This window comes from Aquarana catesbeiana, linkage group LG04 (genome assembly GCF_042186555.1).
Source record: "Aquarana catesbeiana isolate 2022-GZ linkage group LG04, ASM4218655v1, whole genome shotgun sequence".
NCBI lineage: Eukaryota > Metazoa > Chordata > Amphibia > Anura > Ranidae > Aquarana > Aquarana catesbeiana.
The window spans coordinates 127,673,727-127,698,758 of NC_133327.1; the positions used below are offsets into that span (position 1 = coordinate 127,673,727).

General features: G+C 43.5%; 1 protein-coding gene across 1 annotated transcript in view; it reads right to left on the reverse strand.

The window, feature by feature from the left end:
• LOC141139454 (serotransferrin-A-like) overlaps positions 1-25,032 on the reverse strand; it is a 320,870-nt gene that overhangs the window by 259,814 nt on the left and 36,024 nt on the right. The window contains exon 2 of the mRNA XM_073625549.1: positions 14,573-14,733. Within this exon, the coding sequence (XP_073481650.1) occupies positions 14,573-14,733 (161 nt within the window). The remainder of the gene's footprint in view (positions 1-14,572; positions 14,734-25,032) is intronic.

Here is a 25,032-nt window from a genome sequence, read left to right on the forward strand (position 1 = left end):
GCAGCGCGACTCGCACATGCGCAGTAGGGAACCGGGAAGTGAAGCCGCAACGCTTCACTTCCTGACTCCCTCACCTAGGATAGCGGCGGCAGCTGGCGAGAACCGAGCGGGTTCTCGCCGTCCCCTGCCGACATCGCTGGACCCCGGGACAGGTAAGTGGCCATGTATTAAAAGTCAGCAGCTGCAGTATTTGTAGCTGCTGGCTTTTAATTTTTTTTTTTTTTGGCGGTGTGGGTGAACCCCCGCTTTAACAATAAAATTTGTATATAATTATTCTTAAGGAAGGGACATAGTAATGCACATTTTCTTAATCTCTTTAGATTTAACAGACTGTGCAAGTGACCATGTAATTTTATTTTGATTTCTTTTTAATTATGAACAATCACAATGTAGTTTCACAAAATGTAGTTCTTCAAAGCCTATTTTGTGTGCCTGTATATAGACTTTATTGCAATGAAAGAACAAAGCTGTAGATATAGATATACTTTAATAAATGTCTGCTCCTTTTTAAAGTAAATCACAGTTTTTCATATGGTCATGCAAATGTACGAGACAACAGCTAAGTGTCTGATGTGGGAAATTTTTCCCAGGATTGGAGTGTATACAGCACTGATATCAGATAATTGTACCCATTTTTATGAAAAATCTGTTCCATTCTGCTCTATGCTTGGCATAGACGATAGAACTTTGTGTCCACACTCATATTCATTGATGGATAGGTTGTATGGGCTGTTGTAGACCAAATTAAATACAATTTACTGGGCCATATGAAACTTTGGATAGATTTGTCACTAAATTTAGGAGTTCTAGAGGCAAATGATAGTTGCTTAGACTTCATGCTGTACAGTGGGGGATAAAATGTTCATGTGTTTAAAATAATTAACCAGATTGGTGTAGTTTTGTTTCTAAACAGATCCTTGTTTTAGATGCGATCTCTTGTTCCAGTCAAAGACACTAAAGGAATGTATGTCAGTAACTCTTGATGACTGCAAGTACATTAAAGATCATAAAAGGAAGTGGAAGAATTCACAATTCAAGTGTCCATTTAAATCCACATTTGTGACAGTGACATTTTCCATTTCTATAGTAGTCAAAGTCTGAATGAGATTACCAAGAGTGTTATTCACATAAGTGCAAGTGGAATACATACAAGAGACTGTTGCAGACAAAGACATTGGAATTATTTCAGTAATGGACAATGCTAATTAATTATATGTGATACTTTGTATGTAGAGACTTACTGTTGTTTTGTTTGTTATATATGTTATAAGTATTAATATTGTGAACACCTTAAAGTGGAACTTTGATCACAAACTTAATTCCTGCTGGATCACTTGAGGCTGACCCCTTTTGCAGGTGTAGCTATGAAGCACAGTAAAAAATAAGTGCCTATACTGTTTAAAATGCACTGTTCCACCCTGCTCTACACAGGCTCAGTTGTGCTCTATTTTTTGCACTGCTTAAAATCTAGAGGCCAGCCTGAAATTCTACTGCTGCTCAAAGGTTATGGGCTTCAGTAGAATGGTAGCATAATAATTAATGTGGAATGTATTTTTCTTGCTAATGAACGTTATTTTATCACATTTTTGTGAGTAGAGTTCCACTTTGAGTAAATGTTCAATCATTATAAACAAATAGCTTTATCATTTTTTGGAAAAAAAAAAAAAAAGTGGGGAGGTGTAATGTAATGAGTATGACATTATCGCTAAAGACTGTATGCTATTGATGCTTTATAGGATATGTTATGATATTTGTCATGATTTTGTTTTATAATCCATGTTTTAAGACATAGGAGAGGTAGGCTACTGACTTAGACAGTATAGCAGTGACTGACAGAAGAGACCCATGCTGACTGTTATTGTATAATATTCTGCAGTATAGTATGTGCAAAAATTGACAAAAAGTGAAATGGTTTTGGGTTTAGCAAACTTTGTGGGAAGACTACAAAATTAAAACTAATGAAATATCTGGACTGACTATATTGACAGTATGACATGACCAGGGTAATAGTGACTGATAGGTGGAGTCAAGGTTAAGAAATGATAAGAATTTTACAATTATTGTATGGGAAATAGTATAGGTTGGGAAATGTAAAAAGAATAGTCTGTATAAAATACTTTGTAGTGAAAACATGTACTTCAAGGGATTTATAATAATAATTATTATTAATATTGTAAGAGTATTGTATTATGATAAAACTATATAGATATATTTATATTATTTTAGCGGATTTTGTAGAAGTAAAAGGAACACACTAAATTAAGTTATTAAATAAAATGAGAGTGTAGGAGCCATTGCTGTGTAGGTTGCCCTGAAGTGCTTGCCGGAGACCTATTGTATCCTGACACTGACTTTATTTTAATTTTTATTTTTTATAACTATATTTTTGAAGTGTATTTTATATCCAGACAAATATTGGGTGATGGGGCGGCACAGTGGCGCAGTGGGTAGCACTTTCGCCTAGCAGTAAGAAGGGTCGCTGGTTCGAATCCCGACCACAACACTACCTGCCTGGAGTTTGCATGTTCTCCCTGTGTCTGCGTGGGTTTCCTCCGGGTACTCCGGTTTCCTCCCACACTCCAAAGACATGCTGGTAGGTTAATTGGATCCTGTCTAAATCGGCCCTAGTATAGGTATGAATGTGAGTTAGGGACCTTAGATTGTAAGCTCCTTGAGGGTATAGGGACTGATGTGAATGTATAATATATATATGTAAAGCGCTGCGTAAATTGACAGCGCTATATAAGTACCTGAAATAAATAAAATAAATAAAATCTCAGAAGACATGATGCAACTTGTTACAAATGTTAAATTGCTACAAAGGAAGGATTTCATGCAATAAAGAAGGAACTGAAACATCTGAGACTTGAACCTTGCAGAACAGGTATGCACTGAACTTGTGTCTTACAGCTTCCAAAGCAGCTTGTGCTATGATACTGGACCAGCAAATGATGATGAAGAAGGAGATCTCTTCAAAAAACATCAAGCACTTGGCTAAGCTGAAAAGACCTATGCAGGAAAAGGCAGAGCCTTATGGGACTGAGTCTGCAGAATGCTCCTTGGGACCACATACTTGGCTTTCATTCACTAGCTGAATGGATTGTTCCTCTTCCCTGTTATCCTTGATGTGATGTTGCTGAGTAACTGTTGCCTGTTGCAAGAAGTTTGTGGCAAGAATGATCACGATGCCACTGAGACTGACAACTATATTTTCCGTGCCACATATGGAGAAGGACTTTGCAGCTACAGAAGAAGATGCAGTGTGTTTTTGATTGGACTGATTTATTTATTTTTTGGACTGATTTATTTTTAAATTTTTTTTGGACAATTTATGCGATAAGTGTCGGGTGCATGGGGTCTCTGAAGGGCATGGTGGGTGATCTTTACTGTAATTGCTGTGAGGCTTATGCCTCAACAGGGGGGAAATGTTGTAGAATCTCATTTTAGCCAATGTATTTCATATTATTCATATTGATTTGCATATATTTTATTGATTATTATTATTATTATTCATATTATTATATAGTAGTGGTTTTATCAATATTATTATTCAATAAGTAAAGCAACAATTATTAATTTTTAATAATGTATACTGCGTTTTCCATAGATTTAGAAAGTCTTCATTTTAAATGCTGAACTTTGGATGACCTCTCTGCTTCTTTCTTATACTTTTATAGTTTACTGGGTGAAAGTTCATTAGAATAGATTCAAGTAATATAGAATTGTCTCAGACAGATAAGAAAACAGGTGGTTAAAATAATTAGGTGGAATACAGGAAAGTTATGTACAGAACATTAATTAAGTTTGACAGGGTCAAACAAAGGTCTGCTTGTGCCCTCATTAAAACTGTTAAAATACATGCATATAGTGAAACATATAAAACATCTGGTGGGGTTATTGAAAGTTAATTGTCTCAAAGTCGTAAATCAGCAAATCCTTGAAGCTAGTTAAATCTTATCAAGATAAGGAGAGTTTGATAACACAGCTGGGTGCCAGACTGTCTCTATACAGGTGTTTTTAATTGGACAAAACCAGTTATAAATCACTTTAATGAACATATAGGAATTTTGGGAATAATTAAGTTTATCTGGTTGTAGAACAGGTGTCAGATTTATAGTTAGTTACATTGATCTTAGCGACCAATCATATGTAAGAGAGATGGTTAGGATAAGACTTGTAAAGGGTATATAAATGCAAGCTCTGGAATTGTTAGACAGACAAGTCAGATAGGAGCTCATAAGGCTGAACTCTGTGTATTCTGCCCTATTGCACGGGTCATAGAGGTCAGAACCAATGGGCAAGTATCTGTCCTAACTTGTCTCCTCGTACGAGTCAGAGAAGACTTCTTGACTTGTTCCAGAATGTGGTCTCAGGTGAATTTCCCTCACAAACTTGGTCGAGCTGGAACTCAGAACTCTGTGAGGGGACCAGACCACCGGCCAATTGGCTGGTCCCTATCAGGTGACAGGTTCCCAAGAATTGGCAGTAAAGACCCATTCTGGTTCAAGGTGAGAACAATTCACAATTGTTTCAATTGGGTTAGAGGATAAGAATATTTATATCTAATATGCATGCATTGTAAGAAACTGTATAAATTAGACCTGTATATTGTAATACTTTGAACATAAACCTGTATGTTATCAGCTGTTAATAAACCTGCATTGCTGAAGTTCTGCCTGGTTCGATACTATTACTATTCTACATCAGTGGGTCCTGCTCACAGTGTTCAGCTAAAGCTACAAGTTAGTGTAGTGCGTCCTGCTCACAGTGTTCAGCTAAAACTACAAGTTAGTGTAGTAAGACCTCTGCACAGTGTTCAGCTAAAGCTACAAGTTAGTGTAGCGCATCCTGCTCACAGTGTTCAGCTAAAGCTACAAGTTAGTGTAGTGCGTCCTGCTCACAGTGTTCAGCTAAAAGTACAAGTTAGTGTAGTGCGACCTCTGCACAGTGTTCACCTAAAACTATCTGTAAAAGGTTGGAAGGAGAGGCAGACAGTCACAAGCCAATAAAAGAGGGCAAGCAGGCTCTGTGTCTAGAGGCAACAGTGCTGGTCGTGGAGACGGTGCATCCTCATCAGCACGTGGCCGTGGGACACGCTTGGCCTTTTTTTCGGCAGCTGGCCATGTTGAGCTGCAACATGCGGAAGACTTGGTTGAGTGGATGACCAAGCCGTCCTCATCCTCCCCATCCTCTCTCACCCATGCTCAGGGTACTTTGTCTGGCAAAGCAGCGGCCTCTTCCCTCGGCTCAATGTCATCAGTGACTACTTCCCTAGCCCCACCATGTCCTCCTGAGGAGTCCCTCGAACTGTTTGACCACAGTGTTGGGTACATGCTCCAGGAGGATGCCCAGCGTTTGGAAGGCTCTGATTATGATTCTGAGCTAGATGAAGGCAGTAACATGAGCATGGACAGAGGGGGTGCCCAAGAAGGACAGCAATCTGGCAGTCATGCTCCCCCTGCTGCAGCATACTGCAAGGTTTGCTCCAGTAATGAGGAGGGATCGGATGATGAGGACACTGACTCAACGTGGGTGTCTGATAGGAGAGAGGAGGAGGAGAAGGAGGCGGCACATCACCAATGAGGCAGGATGCCCTCCAGGGGCCAGCCTAAGGGCAGCACACTGACTGCATCACACCCCAAAGCTCCGCATGTGCAGAGCGCTGCAGTCTCTGCGCGTTATTCAAAAAGTTCTTTGGTGTGGGCCATTTTGAGACGAGTGCATCAGATCGCACCGCTGCTATTTGCAACATATGTCTCAAGCGTATCTCACGTGGCCAAAACATCTCCCGCTTGGGCACCACATGCTTGACCAGACATATGTTGACCTGCCATGCAGTCGTTGGCAAGCGTATTTAAAAGACCCACACCAAAGAACAAAGAGGACCTCTCCTTGCTCCTTATCAGCTGAGATCTCCAACCCCACTATACCTTCAGTCCTCTCTGAGACCTGCACTGAGAGGAATGAGGGTGTAGAATTAGGTGTGTCACAGCCAAGTATTTGTAGGCAATCTGCTTTCGGTACACCGACGTCAGATTGTACCAGGCAAATTTCCCTGCCCCAGCTGCTGCACCGCTGAAAGAAGTTCGCTCCCAGCCATCCACATGCCCAGCGGTTGAATGCTAGCTTGGCAAAATTGCTAGCACTTCAACTGCTGCCTTTTCAGTTGGTAGACTCTGTCCCCTTTTGTGAGTTTGTGGAATGTGCGGTTCCTCAGTGGCAGGTACCCAAACGCCACTTTTTCTCACGGAAGGCGATTCCGGCTCTCTACCGGCATGTGGAAGGCAATGTCTTGGCCTCGCTGGACAGGGCGGTCAGCAGTAAGGTGCATATTACCGCTGACTCATGGTCCAGCAGGCATGGACAGGGACATTACCTAAGTTTCACCGTGCATTGGGTGACTCTGCTGGCAGCAGGGAAGGATGCAGGACAAGGTGCAGTAGTGTTGGAGGTTGTTCCGCCACCACGCCTCCAAAATGCCACTACTAATGATTGTGACACACCTCTCTCCTCCACCCCCTCCTCTTCTTCTTTCTCCATGGCCTCTTCCTGTGCTTTGTCCTCAGAACCAGCGGTTCTCCATAGCTGTTCAAAGGGCTACGCAAGTATGCAGGCCAAAAGATGCCATGCGGTGCTTGAGCTGGTGTGCTTGGGGGACAGGAGCCACACTGGGGAAGAGGTTCTGTCAGCTCTGCAGGGGCAGGTTCAGAGGTGGTTGACGCCACGCCAACTTAAGGCAGGAATGGTGGTTTGCGACAATGGCGCCAACCTCCTTTCTGCCCTCCGACAGGGACAAATGACCCATGCGCCCTGTTTGGCTCACGTCCTTAACTTGGTGGTGCAGCGGTTCTTGGGCAGGTACCCGGGCTTACAGGATGTCCTGAGGCAGGCCAGGAAAGTCTGTGTGCATTTCTGCCGGTCATATAATGCCAGTGCTCGGCTGGCAGACCTCCAAAAGGAGTTTAACCTGCCCAAGAACCGCCTAATCTGTGACATGCCCACCAGGTGGATCTCAACGTTGGCCATGCTGCAGCGGTTGCACATGCAGCAGAGGGCCATCAATGAGTACCTGTGCGACTATGGCACCAGGACAGGGTCAGGGGAGCTTGTTTTTTTTCCCCACGCCAGTGGGCCATGATCAGGGATGCATGCACTGTCCTGTCACCATTTGAGGAGGCCACGAGGATGGTGAGCAGTGACAGTGCATGCATCAGAGACACTGTCCCCCTTATCCACCTGTTGGAGCACACGCTGCGTGGAATAATGGACAGGGCACTTGAGGCAGAACAGAGGCAGGAAGAGGAGGACTTCCTTAGCTCTCAAGGCCCCCTTTATCCAGACAGTGTTCCTGCGTGCCCACCGATCACACAGGAAGAGGACGAGGAGGAGGAGGATTGTGTCAGTATGGAGGTGGAGCCTGGCACTCAGCATCAGCAGCAGTCTTTAAGGGATCAGCCCCAATAAACACATGGACTTGTACGTGGCTGGGAGGAGGTGGCTGCAGACCATGTCGTCCTTAGTGACCCAGAGGACTCCGGACCGAATGCCTCAGCAAACCTACGCTGCATGGCCTCCCTGATCCTGCAAAGCCTGCGTAAGGATCCTCGTATTCGTGGTATCAAGGAGAAGGACCAATACTGGCTGGCAACCCTCCTTGATCCACATTACAAGGGTAAGGTTGCGGACCTTATCTTGCCATCGCAGAGGGAGCAGAGGATGAAACATCTTCGGGAGGCCTTGCAGAAAGGTTTGTGCAACGCGTTCCCAGAGACTGGGAGGTTACAAACTCCTGTTTCTGGACAACGTGTTGCTGAGGCTTCGGTCAGTCAAAGAAGGAGCGGTGGAGAAGGTGGCCATCTGACCGATGCGTTCAGACAATTTTTTGGTCCGCAGCCTCAAGGTATGCTCGGTTCCAGCAACCATCGCCAGCGTCTGTTTTACATGGTGCAGGAATACCTAGGGGCAAGATCTGACTTGGACACCTTTCCCACCGAAAATCCTCTGGGTTACTGGGTCTTGAGGATGGATCACTGGCCAGAGCTTGCACAGTATGAAATTGAGCTACTGGCCTGTCCTGCACCCAGCGTTCTTTCGGAACGCACATTCAGTGCTGCTGGAGGCTTTGTAACCCATCACAGGGTGCGTCTGTCCACCAACTCGGTCGATCGACTGACCTTCATAAAAATGAATCAGTCTTGGATCACCACCAGCTACCAAGCACCTGATGCTGATGTAACTGAATATTTTTTTTTGAAATCTCAAATCCCTTCAAAGACTGCCTATGCTGAGTGACTATCCTGAGTAATTATCCTCTTCCTCCTCAATGATCACGCTGATAGCTTGTAAGAACATTTTTGGTTCTGGGCACCAGTGCCTAAGGCCCAATTTTTCAGCCCCTGTTTAACAGGGCCGTGTAATTACAATTTTTGATGCAATACTTTGCAGCAGGGCTCGTTTCTGCGTTCCAACTAGAGTATCTGTGAGGGGTTGCAGTGTTGTGGCACCAGCACCAGAGCCTAAGGACCAATTTTTCAGCCCCTGTTCAACAGGGGCATGTAATTACAATTCTTGATCTAATATTTCAAAGCAGGGCCCGTTTCTGCGCCCACCAAAAGCAAGTGAGGACTTGCAGTGTTGTGGCACTAGCACCGCCACCACCAAAGGCCCAATTTTTCTGCCCCTGTTCAACAGGGGCATGTAATTACAATTCTTGATCTAATATTTCACATCAGGGCCCTGTGAGGGCTTACAGTGTTGTGGCCACAACAGCACCTAAGGCCCAAATTTCTGCTGAGTATATAGGGCAGGCCCCTACTTTCAAACATCCAACTTACAAACGACTCCTACTTGCAAACGGAAGGGGACAACAGGAAGTGAGATGAAATCTACCCCTAGGAAGGGAAATTCTCTCCTGTAAGAGTTAATATGGGAAAAACGTTTCTCCTTTCCACTGATGCTTTATCACCAATCCTTGTTTCACAAAAAAACACAAACTTTCAAAAAACATTTGTCATTGGGACAAAAAATTAGGTGAAATCTTCTGAAGAGGAGCACAGACAGCAAAACAAATGTCACAGGGGTGATAACCCTTGCCTATGTTTTCCAAAAAGCTTAAAATAGATTTTTTGGCTGGAGCTAAACACATTAAAAATGTACCAGTTCAAAATTACAAACAGATTCTACTTAACAACAAACCTACAGTCCCTGTCTTGTTTGCACCGCCTGTATACTGCTGTTCAGAGTATATAGGGCCTGGTGGCCCCATGCCTTTCCTTTTTTTAATTTAGGTGCGGGGTTCCCCTTAATATCCATACAAGCCCCTATGGGCTTGGTAATGGACTGGGGGGTACCCATGCTGTTTGTCTCACTGATTTTCATCCATATTGCCAGGACCCGACATTACATTAAAGCCGCAAGCAGTTTTAAATTACTTTTTTTCCTTTAAAAATGACATTTTGTGCAGGGACAGTTCTAAGCACGGGAAACACGCGCCACTTTACAGGTATACTATAGGCACCCCCCAGGTATGATATTTAAAGGAATATTTCACTTTTTTTTTTTTTAACTTTAAGCATCATTAAAATCACTGCTCCCGAAAAAACGGCTGTTTTTGAAAGTTTTTTTTGCATTGATACATGTCCCCTGGGGCAGGACCCAGGTCCCCAAACCCTTTTTAGGACAATACCATGCAAATTAGCCTTTAAAATTAGCACTTTTGATTTCAAACGTTCGAGTCCCATAGACGTCAATGGGGTTCTAACGTTCGTGCAAATTTTCGGTCCGTTCGCAGGTTCTGGTGCGAACCGAACCGGGGGGTGTTCGGCTCATCCCTAACCACAGGCAGGCAGCTACAGTATTTATAGTTAGTGTACTGCGTCCTCTGCACAGTGTGCACCTAAAGCTACCTGTGAAGACAATTGCTGGTGTTCTCATACTAATAATACTACAGGCAGGCAGTTGATTCTGCTAGCTGCAGTATCAGTATATAAATATACATCCCAGCTTTGTGCAGCTACATCTCACTGCAGGCCATGAGTATGTCTGGAAGGCCAACAAGGGTCCATGATCAGGGATGCATGCACTGTCCTGTCACCATTTGAGGAGGCCAGGAGGATGGTGAGCAGTGACAGTGCATTAATCAGTGACACTGTCCCCCTTGTCCACCTGTTGAACCACACGTCCCCCTTGTCCACCTGTTGAAGCACATGCTAAGACCCAGTTTTTCTGCCCCTGTTCAACAGGGACATGTAATTACAATTCTTGATCTAATATTTCACAGCAGGGCCCATTTCTGCACCCACCAAGAATAACTGTGAGGACTTACAGTGTTGTGGCACCAGCCCCACCACCACCACCAAAGGCCCAATTTTTCTGACCCTGTTCAACAGGGGCATGTATATACAATTCTTGGTGCAATACTTTGCAGCAGAGCTTGTTCTTGCGCTCCAACTAGAGCATCTGTGAGGGGTTGCAGTGTTGTGGCACCAGCACCAGTGCCTAAGGCCTAATTTTTCAGCCCCTGTTTAAAAGGGGCATGTACTTACAATTTTTGATGCAATACTTTGCAGCAGGGCTCGTTCCTGCGCTCCAACTAGAGTATCTGTGAAGGGTTGCAGTGTTGGGGCACCAGCACCAGTGCCTAAGGCCCAATTTGTCAGCCCCTGTTTAACAGGGGCGTGTAAGTACAATTTTTGATGCAATATTTTGCAGGAGGGCTCATTCCTGCGCTCCAACTAGAGTATCTGTGAGGGGTTACAGTGTTGTGGCACCAGTGCCTAAGGCCCAATTTTTCTGCCCCTGTTCAACAGGGACATGTAATTACAATTCTTGATCTAATATTTCACAGCAGGGCCTGTTTCTACGCCCACCAAGAGTAACTGTGAGGACTTACAGTGTTGTGGCACCAGCACCACCACCACGAAAGGCCACATTTTTCTGCCCCTGTTCAACAGGTGCATGTAATTACAATTCTTGATCTAATAATTCACAGCAGGGCCCGTTCCAGCTCCCACCAAGAGTAACTGTGAGGACTTACAGTGTTGTGGCACCAGCACCACCACCACCACCAAAGGCCCAATTTTTCTGACCCTGTTCAACAGGGGCGTGTAATTACAAATATTTGATCTAATATTTCACAGCAGAGCCCGTTCATGCACCCACCAACAGTACCTGTGAGGGCTTACAGTGTTGTGGCAACACCAACACCAAAGGCCGCAATTTCTGCAGAGTATATAGGGCAGGCCTCTACTTTCAAACATCCAACTTACAAACGACTCCTACTTGCAAACGGAAGGAGACAACAGGAAGTGAGATCTACCCCTAGGAAGGGAAATTCTCTTCTGTAAGAGTTAATTTAGGAAAAACGTGTCTCCTCTTCACCGATGCTTTATCACCAATCCTTGTTTCACTAAAAACCCCAAATTTTCAAAAAACATTTGCCATTGGGACGAAAGTGAGGTAAAATCTTCTGAAGAGGTGCACAGACAGCAAAACAAATGTTACAGGGGTGATAACCCTTCCCTATGTTTTCCAAAAAGCTTAAAAATAGATTTTTTGGCTGGAGCTACACTTTAAAAATGTAACAGTTCAAAATTACAAACAGATTCTACTTAACAACAAACCTACAGTCCCTGTCTTGTTTGCACTGCCTGTATACTGCTGTTCAGAGTATATAGGGTCTGGGGGCCCCACGCCTTTCCTTTTTTTAAATTGGGTGCGGGGTTCCCCTTGATATCCATACAAGACCCAAAGGGCCTGGTAATGGACTGTGGGGGGGGGATACCCATGCCATTTATCTCACTGATGTTCATCCATATTGCCGGGACCAGACATTACATTAAAGCTGCAAGCAGTTTTAAATTACCTTTATTCCTTTAAAAATGTCATTTTGTGCAGGGACTGTTCTAAGCACGGGAAACACGCGCCACTTTACAGACATACTATAGACACCCCCCAGGTCTGGTATTTAAAGGAATATTTCACTTTTTTTTTCACTTTAAGCATCATTAAAATCACTGCTCCCGAAAAAAACGGTAGTTTTTAAAACTTTTTTTTGCATTGATATATGTCCCCTGGGGCAGGACCCAGGTCCCTAAACCCTTTTTAGGACAATACTATGCAAATTAGCCGTTAAATTTAGCACTTTTGATTTTGAACGTTCGAGTCCCATAGACTTTAATAGGGTTCTAACGTTCTTGCGAAGTTTCGGTCCGTTCGCAGGTTCTGGTGCGAACCAAACCAGGGGGTGTTCGGCTCATCCCTAATCCCCACTTCCTGCACCCCGATTGATCTTCATCACAGTTCCAGTCTCATCCTCTTCCATGTTCTAGCATCCATAGCGTGATCGACCCTCTGCCGCTGGCATGTGAGTCCACTACGTCCGTTATAAGTATTTACCCCTCATCCCGGGTGGAGGACACACCATCCCTGGTGTTCTGTGTGGTCACAGCTGTTTCATCCCACTTTTGAAACCTCTTTCTGCTTTAAGGGTGGACTGTGTTCATGTTTTTGGCCATCAAGAAGTGACTCAGTAGGTGGGAGTTCCAGCACCTATTCTCTGAGAATAAAAGCCCTGAGCACAGTAATTTCACTTATCTTTCACATATATTAATAAGAAATTGAGTTAGGATCTCACACTGCTCAACTCATGTTCCAGAGTAAGAAAGGTAGTATTATTTGTGGAGAAAAATGCTTAAATGGAGGAGAGGTCAAGCATCAAATCACAACATAGCTCTCTATAACCCTTTAAATCTTAAGTGTTCAGTACAAAAGGGCCTCATCAACAATGATAGTATTCTCTAGAAACCAGTAAAGGAGAGAAAGAATAAACAAGAAGTGAGAAAAGAAAACAAGAAGTGAGAAAAGAAGAGGGTAAAAAGGAAGAACTGGGTAAGAGGGTGGTAAGCGGCAGGTGAGGGTACGAGAGTGGGTGGGAGGAGGGGAAAGGCTTCAAAGTCACCTGGGTGTACCCTTCCAAATTGGTGCAGCATAAGGAAGTTAAAGTGTTACTAAACCCACAACAGTAAAATCTGTCTGTATATGCAGCATAGCATACTTGTTATACTCACTGTGGAACTTAAGGGATTAACCATTAAGCATTGTGTAAAAAGGCTGTTCTATCCTGTATGCACAGATCCTCCCCCTCCTGCAATGTCTAGCTTGGGAAGGCCAGCTAACACACAGGCAATAGCCATCCTGCACATGCTCAGTTGTGTCTTTTATGCTGGAGAGAACAGTTACTTGTTCTCAACGATAGCCAGGTCACATGATATTGGCATCACATATGTGGGCGTGTATACAGGCTATAGGAAATCTCCTCCTTTCTGAACTCTCAGCACTGGAGAAACTCTGCAGTTTATCATGTAATTGTGGTATACAGATCAGTGAAAAAGGTATATAGTAGCAGTATTTTAATGTGAAAAAAAAGATTTGTAAGCTGTGGGCACTGTGGGGGGGCAGATGAACTATTTTCATATTACTGGGTTTAGTAACACTTTAAGCTATCTGGTGAAAGTGATACATGAGCGTATTAAATCAACTCATGTATTGACTTTGAAAAAGAGTCACAGGGTTAAAAGAAAAAGGGACCAGCAAGCAAAATAAGCGCTAAACGCTACAGCACTATGTCTTTTTTTTTAAATTTAAGGTGTAGTATTCCTTCAAATATAAAATGATTAAGCTAATGCTTAGTTGTTTTAAAGTACACACAAATTCAAAGAGTAAAGTTGGCCACACATGGCTCCGTTTTTTGCGCTCAGCCAGCAGACTGAATGAAAATACTGAACCGATTCCCCCAACAACACGTTCAAGGTGGATGCGGGAATCCTCCCTACCTCCCTACTGTGTCATTGTATTCTGACAGTAGGACTCCTCTCCTGTCAGAATACATTGACCATCGCTGCAAAACTTTCCAACAAACCCACTCATGAAGAGTCAATTGTTAGATTGACGTATCATGAACGGGAATGGACAAATCTCGATCTACTTCTTAATGTATGTTTTCAAGAATCCCTTTAAGTGAAATTATCTGATTTATCCATCCTTTTACCTTTTAAAGAAAGCAGGGTTAGTGTTGTCTGTGTTGTTTTCTGTGGCCAGAGGGGAGGATTTCAGTTATTATCAATGTTTTCCTGGTAAATTTTTAGACTTCATGACACTGACATTTTTTTTTCTCCACAATCTCTTTCTCTCACCCCCCCCCCCCCCCCCACTACTGTTCCACCTCATGGCAGGACCCCTTTTCCAGTTCACCGACAACTTTGAAAACTGAAAGCTTTTTGCTCAATTTTTTAATCAAAATTTGAAGTAGTTTTAGATTGTAAATGGTAGAAAGCCATCAATATTAAAATTCCAGTGAAGATTTAAAATAATGTTCAATTTCATCTTTGTATAAACAGACCCCTTAATAAGGCAGCAACAGTTTTTCATGAATGTCAGTTGCTCTTTTATGCTCCCTAGAGGCAAGTGAATGTAAGTTCTCATGGCCTTAGTACCTCTGCTTTTTTTAATTTGTATTTTCTTTTCATTTACATGATTTAGGAAGTCTTTCACCAAATCTTCAAAATGAACTTACGGCAATTGCTTTGAGGCAGTCATCAACGCTACCTTGGAGAACACAGCTGAGGGTTGCCTGATCACCTCCACAGGTTTGGCTCACATCTTTGCATTTCTTCAGCTCAGTCTCGGATTTTACACACCAGCGGACGTTGTTTACTGGATTTGCAAGGCACAGGGCTGTATGAAGACACAATGGATGATAATGACTTCGGTAAAGAAAAACTACAATGGTTTTGTCCACAAACTTGTGATTCTGCTTAATCATCACCACTCACCACACATACACACCAGCTGGGGGTGCCAGCCAATCTCCGGGTGTCCTCTCCTTCCACAATCCACGTACACAAAAAGGTTAGGCTCTCGCTTATCTGTTTCCCTTATCTGTTTCTTCCCAATAACATTATAACGTTACAGGTGAAGACACTAAACCTGCTAACTTCCCCTGATGCATTTTGCCCCATACCAGGGCTTAGTCTCTGTAACTGAGCCCCAGTGGGGGCAAAAAATGCCGAAAGAAGTTAGCAGGCTCCATTTACATTTGTACGACTCCAAAGTTGCAAGACTTTGGAGTGCAACTTTGGTGTAACTTTGATGCAACACTGACGCAATTTTGGATGCGTGCAACTTGTATATGACTTTGGCTTTGATTAATGACAATGTACAACTGTTGCACAAATGTTGCACTGTATAACATTCAGGTACGACTTTCATGCAACCTTTGAGGGCTAACATTTAAATCTTTGGCCCTCAAGTTGCATGAAAGTTGGACAAAAGTAGTGCATGAACTACTTTGGAGTTGCTGCGACTTTAACCAATTGACCTCTGGGCACTTAAACCCCCTTCCTAACCAGACCAATTTTCAGCTTTCGGTGCTCTCACATTTTGAATGACAATTACTCAGTCATATAACACTGTACATATGAATTTTTTTTTTTTGGCCAAAATGTATACTGCTACATATCTTTGGTAAAAATAAGTACAAATTGGTGTATATTATTTGGTCGTTGTGAAAGTTATAGAGTCCAAAAGCTATGGTGCCAATATCTGAAAATTGATCTCACCTGAAGTACTGACGGCCTATCTAATTTCTTGAGACCCTAACATGCCAGAAAAGTACAAATACCCCCTAAATGACCCCTTTTTGGAAAGAAGACATTCCAAGGTATTTAGAAAGATGCATGGTGAGTTTTTTGAAGTTGTCATTTTTTCCCACAATTCTTTGCAAAATCAAGATTTTTTATTTTATTTTTATTTTTTTCACAAAATTGTCATATTAGCAGGTTATTTCTCACACACACCATATGCATACTACAAATTACACACCAAAACACATTCTTCTATTGTTCCCGAGTACGGCGATACCACATGTGTGAGACTTTTACACAGCGTGGCCACAAACAGAGGCCCAACATTCAGGGAGCACCTTCAGGCGTTCTGGAGTACCCAGGCCAATGCTGACATTTCTCTCCTACATGTAAAAATCATCACTTATTTGCTAGAAAATTACATAGAACCCCGAAACATTATATATGTTTTTTTAGCAAAGACCCTAGAGAATATAATGGCGGTTGTTGCAACTTTTTATCTCGCACGGTATTTGAGCAGCAATTTTTCGAACGTGTTTTTTTTGGAAAAAAAAAACAGTTTTGTGCTTTAAAGAAAACAAAACAGTAAAGTTAGCCCGATGTTTTTGCATAATGTGAAAGATGAAGTTATGCTGAGTAAATAGATACCTAACATGTCACCCTTCAAAATTGCACGTGCTCGTTAAATGGCGCCAAACTTTGCTACTTAAAAATCCACGTACGCGACGCTTTAAAATCTTTTACTGGTTACATGTTTTGAGTTACAGAGGAGGTCTACCTCACATGTGTGGTTTGAACACCGTTTTCATATGTGGGAGGGACTTACGTATGCATTCACTTGTGCATGCGAGCACACGGGGACAGAGGCGCTTTAAATTTTTTTTTTTTATTATTGTTAATTTTACTTTATTTGTTTTAGTTTGACACTTTTTTCCAAAAAATAAATTTTTTGATCACTTTTATTCCTATTACAAGAAATGTAAACATCCCTTGTAATAGGAATATGGCATGACAGGTCCTCTTTACAGTGAGATATGGGGTCAATAAGACCCCACATCTCACCTCTAGACTGGGAAGCCTGAAATTAAAAAATAAAAAAACGATCCTGGCTTCAATCGTAGCGGTGTGTCGGTAGAAGCACCGGAGGGCGGCGGGAGAGGGGGATATCCCCTCTCGCCTCCCATAAGATCGATCAAGCAGTAAAACAGCCACTATGATTGTTCTTATGGTGTAGGGAATCGCTGGCTGCAAAAGCTGATATCTGAATGATGCCTGTAGCTGCAGGCATCATCATAAAACATACACTAAAGACAGCCAACAGTTGGCTTGTCAGATTTACACACATTGCTACAGCAGCTGGGAGTTTCTATAAAACCCCCAATGCTGCAGACATATGCCATATGTTGGTGGCAGCAAAAGGACTAAACCTCAAAACCAAAATGTACTATATTGCAGCTTACCCATCCTTAAATGTGGTGACTGCACTAGTTTTCTTTTTTCAGGTTTATTTTTCCTTGCATTTTACCAGGTGGGCCAGCCACCTACCTATTTCTTGTATTAGGGTGCCTCCACTCTGGATGGAGGAGCAACTGAGGCACCTTTGGGAACCAGCATTGTCAGGATTATGAGAGGATAGTATTAGATGAACTAGCAGATTTAGATAAAATTTACTAATAAATTCGAGCTGAACTCTAGCTAACACTTTTTAAGCAGTTACAGCAACAGATTTTTCTCCTTTGGGATGAAAGTTTTACATAAATTAATAAAAGCTGATCACTGTAAGCAACACTTGGTCTGTTAAAGGATGTTAAGAAATAACTTACTGGCTGCATCACCAGGTGAAATAAAGGAAAAAAGTCTAAAAGAGAGAACCGAAGCAGCCACCACAACTAAGAACTGGTATGCCGCAATTTAATACATTTTAGTTTTTTTGAGTTTAACTTTTAATTATAAAGGTTAGAGTACAAGGCCTGTTTAGATAAATTTAATGCAATGATACATTTCTATGATAAAAGGCATGTAATGTATTTCTCCATGAAAGTAAAGCTGTATTCTCTGCAAAAAGAAGCTTCTAGCGCATGATTAATACTCAGCTACTAGAGGCTGGATTCACACTGATGCAAATTGGATGCGGTTTTACCCGCATTCAATTTGCATGACAGGAGCCGGTTCACAAATCTCCGGGCGGCCACGGAATGCACAGCAGAAGGGTCCTGTGCATCTTTGGCTCCATTTTAGGTCTGAACTCAGGCAAAAATTCAGACTGAATTCAGACCTGAAACAGTGAACAGGAACGCACCGGACTTCCTGCTGTGCCCCAGGTCGCACATAGTGTGAACCCAGCCTAAAGCCCCATACAGACTATTAGATTCTCTGCAGATTTTTGTCTTCAGATTTACCAAAGCCGTATAATATGAGGTCAAACCTTAAGAGTTTCAATTTGTATGCAATCAGGCAGGCCCTTGCACTACATGGTTTTGGTAAATCTGAAGACAAAAATCTGCAGAAAATCAAATCGTGTGTATGGGGCTTTAAGGTGCAGTTGAAACGTGTTTACTATGTATTTGCCAGTCATTCACAATTTCATTAATAAAGGTGTAAAAGTAAAGTACAAACTTATCTTAAAAAACATGTGCAGCGCTTACCCCCGAAGGAGCGGCTAAATAATTGTTATATCTGTAATTCACGTTTACCACTCAACCCTTGCAGCCCATAGATTTAAAAGTCACAGTCCTTAATGCTTTTTCTTAATGCTTTATTCATCAACATAAACTGGGATGGGAAAAGGGACTTTCTTTGAGATGCTCTTTGGTTAATTTCTGATCTTTCTTTGCTTCACTTGCAAAGACTCACAGCATTACTGGTAACAGCGATTCAAAACTGACTGATTACTTTTCAGGGAATATGGAAGTAGATTAAACGAGAATAAACGATAAGAGTCACTTTCAATGACCTCTTCTGCTTGACTGATTGGAATCCCGGGGCAATGCTGAACCCAAAGTCACAGGCCACAACCACCTGTCTTGCTGACTTGCGTACCAACAACCCTCAGCCTCTGGACAGTACCTCTCCCTTGGACTTTTCACTCACTTGATCAATAGTCCGTATGTCGCTACTAAGTAATCGATCACCCAGTTTCCTTCCGCTTTGTGGCCTTCTCCCCTCCCCACAGGGGCAGCTAACGACATCAGCAACCACACGCTGCAAGACGTCGTCTGTTCCTCCATGGGGACCGGTTCTTCACCCTTCTCGCTAAGGTGAAGCTCCGTTGGCTCCCCGGAGGGGGAAAACCTCCACCTCCCCCTCCGGGAACCAGACTGGCTCTCTCGCTCCTCAGAGCAGGACTGGACTCGGACTCCCGGGGCACCACGTGACGCCCTTTTTATATGAGAGTCCCAGGCATTGCCAAGCAAATCAATGATTGGTCGAGACATAAAAAACTACCTGCCACTCAAATGGCAATTGACAACAGGCCTGCTGTGAAAGCATAAGCCTGCTTAAATGTACCTAGGTAAAGTAGGTGCCCGCTACATACACCCCCCACTTGAATCACAACTGTCCCCAGTTGTGGGGAATAAATTTCAGAGTAACTCCTTAAAATTCAAAAAAGAAAGAGCATCTCATTACATCTATTGGAATGGGGAAAAGGAAATTAACTTTAAACAGGGTTAACATCAATTGTCACTGTACACAATATCAGCACAATAGTATTTACATGGCTTGACTGTAGATCCCTACATCTAACATTCAATACAAGCAGAACCAAAGCATCGCTCCAGTGGGAGGAATACTCTGGTTATCACAGGCCTTCATCTGTAGCATGGACAGCCGTCACATCTTCAATATACCTAAAGAAAGACACACAATATTTCTAACTTATACTGACTATTACACAAACATTACCATACAGAGGGGGTTATCATCCTCTACCAGGTAATTAAACAAATACACAATTCTTTATGGCATGTGTGTCTCTATTGGGATAGTCGCTCCCTCAAAAGGAGTCCAGCAGTACTCCTGCAAAGCGCATCCCAACAGACATGCTCGGCAAATGAATCCTTTGGCCCCTTGGCAAAATAAAATTTCTGTTTGGCTCTTAAACAAGAGTCCTTGAAGAAGTACTTGTGCTACAAAGGGACTTTTAACAGAAACAGCTCACCCTAGTGTGCATAACTTTGTCCTTGTTAGGCACCATGAATGCGAGTCTCCTGCTTAACAGTTTACTTGGGGAAAACCCACCCTAACCCATCTGCCATCCTGCAGTCAATCTGGGTAGAAAACATACACTTGTGAATGCAATCCTGCTCACAAATAATATCTCGGGTCAGGCAACCTCCTTTGACTATCTCCTGGTCCTCTCACCGAGACAGAGTAACTGCGGGCATTTTGTCCAGCCTTTACCACTAATACTCTGTCTTTGTGGATCGCTCTTCCAAGCTTCCATTCCTGATGAATGTCCTTGAACCGGACCCAAACCTCACTGTCAGGTGTCCTTTTTGGCTTGGGAACATGAAGATAGCCCCACACAAGTTCATCCACCCATGTCTCCCGTGAACTTTCTACAACGTCCATAACTTGTTCCGGGACATAGGGCTAATCAAAGCCCCATTCTTGAGCTACCTTTCGCTGAACCTCTCTCTGGAATCTAGAGAGTCTAGGCAAATCTTTAGCCTTTCCTCTACCAGACAAAACACAAGCGTCAGTAGCTCTACTGACCCATTGCTGGAATGTAGCTGGCCTGCTAGGAACAGTAGTATTTGACACATTAAATGTGGGTACTGAAACTTTAACTGTACTGGACACCCCTGTGGAAGCCTCTACCGAAGTTGAGCTTTCAACAAAACATTCCTCCTCACTACTTGAATTAAACTCTTCAGGGGATGACCATTCGAATAGATTGTCCATCGATCCATATTTCTGCAAGATCTGTGGTGATCCCCAATCTATAACCCGATCTTCGTTTACCCCGTCCGACTCACCCGAGGGATCCCCCTCCTTTAACTTAGGCTCCTTCCGGACGGGCAAATCAAAGGGTTCACTGTTAACTGGCTCCTCAGGGGTTTCCTTCAAAGACTGGAGAATAACTTCTACAGTCCCTGGGTCCCCAGCCAGATTACAGGCTTTCTCAGTAGATCCTACCTGATCTCCTGATGGCTCCGATTCAGCCGAATCAGACGGGAGCTCCTCCACTGCTACTACAGGTGATACCCAACCCCCTCCGGCCTTCTGAATCACCTGTTCTTGCGGCAAACAAAGTCCCGTTGTAACATCAACAGAATAATATTTGACCTCCTGTTGGACGGATCCTAATCGCGTTAACTGGATACCACAATGTCCGCACTGAGCCCAGGCGGTGACTCCGACTGTAGGCCTCCGATATCCAGGACACAGCATACAGAGCCTCTCTACTCCATCAATCACTCCCAACGCCAGTCCTCCGGTTAGCTCCAACCGAACACCGGTGTCAATCAAAACCCGGTCCTGCAAATAAGATAGCCGCTGCATGGCAAGTGTGTTCCCAACACCTTCCGCCATCTTCCTCCGCCTGTCTCGCTCTGGCGCATGGCACGCTGAACATAAAGAAACTTTTCCTCTAGGGCGTGGCTCCACCCCCCACTTGTTGGTTCAGCGCGCAAGGATCTGTAGCTGTACATTTTCAAAGTCCTCCCCAGCGACCCCTGGTGGTAGGTACCATTGTACTGCAGGCTATCTTGGCAACAGTCACTAAAATGCAGGTTTTCGTTGCTATGGGAGCGGCAAACATGAAACAGATATCCCGGATGATGCCCCCACATGTAGCAATTACCCCTGAAGGAGCTGCTGATTTTGATCGGGCCTGTTCTCTGATATCTTACACCCCTTGAACCTGTTCAATCCCCTTGACACAGCTGTAGTGCAGTGTTGTAGTGATATTTATACAGATTTTAACTCACAATATCTCTACTATAATTATACACATATACCTCTATCTGGGTGTTTGTTGTTCTACCTGCAGGAGAAAGACAACACTGCACACGAAAATTTGTGATTTGACAAACTTGATTTCTTTTACTGAAACTGTATTTAAAAGTTATTGCAGTGACTACACTATCACACCAACGTAGTGCAACAGTACAGTAAATATTCACCAATTTCTTTGTACACATACACATACATACATATATATATATGTTCTTGAATAGGCCCCCTCTTGGTGTGTCTCCAGGTGGGACTATTGTTCAAAGTGAAATTGTCTTAACTCCGGACACCTTCCCACCTCCAACACACTGTAGCAAGCCGAAAGACACAGGAATATAAATACCCCACAATATAGACACTAGGGAGCTCCCCCTGCTTTTGACAGTACAGTCACTCTCTTTTATGACTAAATGCGGAGCCCCACGATGGAAGAAATAGTCCTGTTGTCTTCAGTCTTCTGCTAGCTAAGAAAATCAATATTTGTAATCCACAAGGTTTCCCTTTGGCCAATTGCACAGTGCAAGGTGGTGCACAAAAGTAATTAGAATCAGGCAAATTGATTAAATACTCTTACTTGAAAGGAACAAACATCCAGTATCAATTCCTGGATGTTTTAATCGTATTATAAGTCTGTGCAAATGTGATTTTCCCAATTGAATTGTTCTGTGGGACTATCAGTCCCAGCAACACTCTGTAATAACTCTGAATTGTGTAATGTGGAACAAACTTCTGGGCGTTAGCCCTCTCACCGCACTGGATCCAGACAGATGTGTGTCTCCGCTCCGCAAGTTCTCAGTCTGTATGGAGTTGCAATCACGCTGTTGCGCTGTTCCGCTTATTGATGTTCAGGAGTCCTCGTTACCTCCCTCACGGGACTCCGGAATGATCACTTCTGCTGCTCATGCATCACTATGATCGATGGCAGGATCGCTGGCTGCTGTTCTGCTGCTTCACAGGATAGGCCTCAACCCTGTGGGACACACATACCCACAGAGCCCTGCTGTCGGCCACGCGTCCCAGGATCAACAGACCTAAGATGGCCGCTCCCAGCCTTTTTATAGTCTCCCCACAATGCAGTTCTGTTCCCTGAGATTTGTGGGAGTCACTGAGCATTGTGGGTAAGTCAAGTAATGTCCAGATGTAAACAAACAAAATACTTCCATGTCAAACTTCTGAACAATAAAAGAAATACAAAGGTGCTGTAATTTTATATTTTGGCCGCTAGATGGCGCCATATACCAACTTATTAACCTTACAGCATTACAAATATTTAAAGACAAATATTGTCAGCGCTACACATGTATAGCCAAAATATTTATGGATAGAGTAGGAAAGAGTTAAAACCCCTACCCCATTATTATTTTTTTTTTTTTGGTCTGTGCAACATTAGGGAAAATTTCTTTAATTTCCTGTCCCAGAGAGGCAACAGAAAGTTGGTAGAAATCTTACAAAGTGACGGAAACTCTGTCTTAAGCTGTTGCTCCTGGAACCAGTATCCCCTTTGGAACATTTCATTTCTTGTTCCTGTGACCACTCTGAAATTTTGGATTTCACCTCACTTTAATAATGGTCACTAATGGTAAAGATAAGGGAGTTGGGAGCCTGGTCCACAACTAGGGGGCAAATGTACCAACTGTATTTAGGGATAAGCCCGATGTTCGAGTTGAGTGTAAGTTCGACTCGAACATCGGGTGTTTGCCTGTTCGCCAAAGCGTTACGTCACCAGGTGGCCCCAACCCCCTCTGGCGCTACAGGTAAACCATAGGGATGTCCTCATGCGTCAGAGGGGGCAGGGTCACCCAAGGATGTCACCGTGTTGCCCAGCCCTCAGTTATAAAAGAACTGTCACCTGAAAGGACGGTCATTACGGCGGGTGCCTCCCATGGAGGTGGATCGGTGGCGGCGTGCAGGGTTTTTTTTTTCTTTTTCGGTCCCTCAGCGGAGCAAGAGAAGAGGAAGAAGGCTATGTGGGACATTTTTATTTTTTTATTTTGTAATAAAGGACTTGTCCCCAAACTGTGTCTTGTAATTTTTACCATTTTCACACTTTTTTTGTGAAATGGTAGGGGTACATCTGTACCCCATTACCATTTCACACAGGGGGGGAAGGCTGGGATCTGGGGGTCCCCTTGTTAAAGGGGGCTTCCAGATTCCGATAAGCCCCCCGCCCGCAGACCCCCACAACCACCGGACAAGGGTTGTGGGGATGAGGCCTTTGTCCCCATCAACATGGGGATATTAAGCTTTGGGAGGCTACCCCAAAGCACCCTCCCCATGTTGAGGGCATGTGGACTGGTATGGTTCAGGAGGGGGGGCGCTCTCTCTTCCCCCCCTCTTTTCCTGCAGCCTGCCAGGTTGCATGCTCAGATAAGGGTCTGGTATGGATTTTTGGGGGGACTTCCACGCCATTTTTTTTTATATTGGCGTGGGGTTCCCCTTAAAATCCATACCAGACCTGAAGGGACCGAAACTTCGCACGAACGTTAGAACCCCATTGAAGTCTATGGGACTCGAACGTTCAAAATCATAAGTGATAATTTTAAAGGCTAATTTGGATGGTATTGACCTAAAAAGGGTTTGGGGACCCGGGTCCTGCCCCAGGGGACATGTATCAATGCAAAAAAAAGTTTTAAAAACTGCAGTTTTTTCGGGAGCAGTGATTTTAATGATGTTTAACTGCTTGCCGACCACTGGCCATCAATTGACGGCCAGGCGGCGCAGCTCTCGTTGCGGGCGGACGTCATATGACGTCCTCGCTTTCCTAGGCCACCAGGGGGCGCGCGCGCCCGCCGTGTCACTAGGCACCCGGTGCGCTTGCCCAGCGGCCGCGATGTCCGCCGGACACCCACGATTACCGGTAACACAGCAGGACCATGGATCTGTGTGTGTAAACACACAAATCCACGGTCCTGTCAGAGGAGAGGAGACCGATGATGTGTTCCCAGTACAGCGGAACACCGATCGGTCTCCTCCCCTAGTGAGTCCCCGCCCCCTACAGTTAGAATCACTCCCTAGCAACACAGTTAACCCCTCGATCACCACCTAGTGTTAACTCCTTCACTGCCTGTCACATTTATACAGTAATCAATGCATTTTTATAGCACGGATCGCTGTATAAATGTGAATGGTCCCAAATATGTGTCAAAAGTGTCCGATGTGTCCGCCGCAATATTGCAGTCACGATAAAAATCGCAGATCGCCGCCATTACCAGTAAAAAAATTTTAAAAAATTAAAATGTTATAAAACTATCCCCTATTTTGTAGACGCTATAACTTTTGCGCAAACCAATCTATATACGCTTATTGCGATTTTTTTTTACCAAAAATATGTACAAGAATACATATAGGCCTAAACTGAGAAAAAATTTGTTTTAAAGAAAAAAAAATTGGATATTTATTATCGCAAAAGGTAAAAATTATTGTGTTTTTTTAA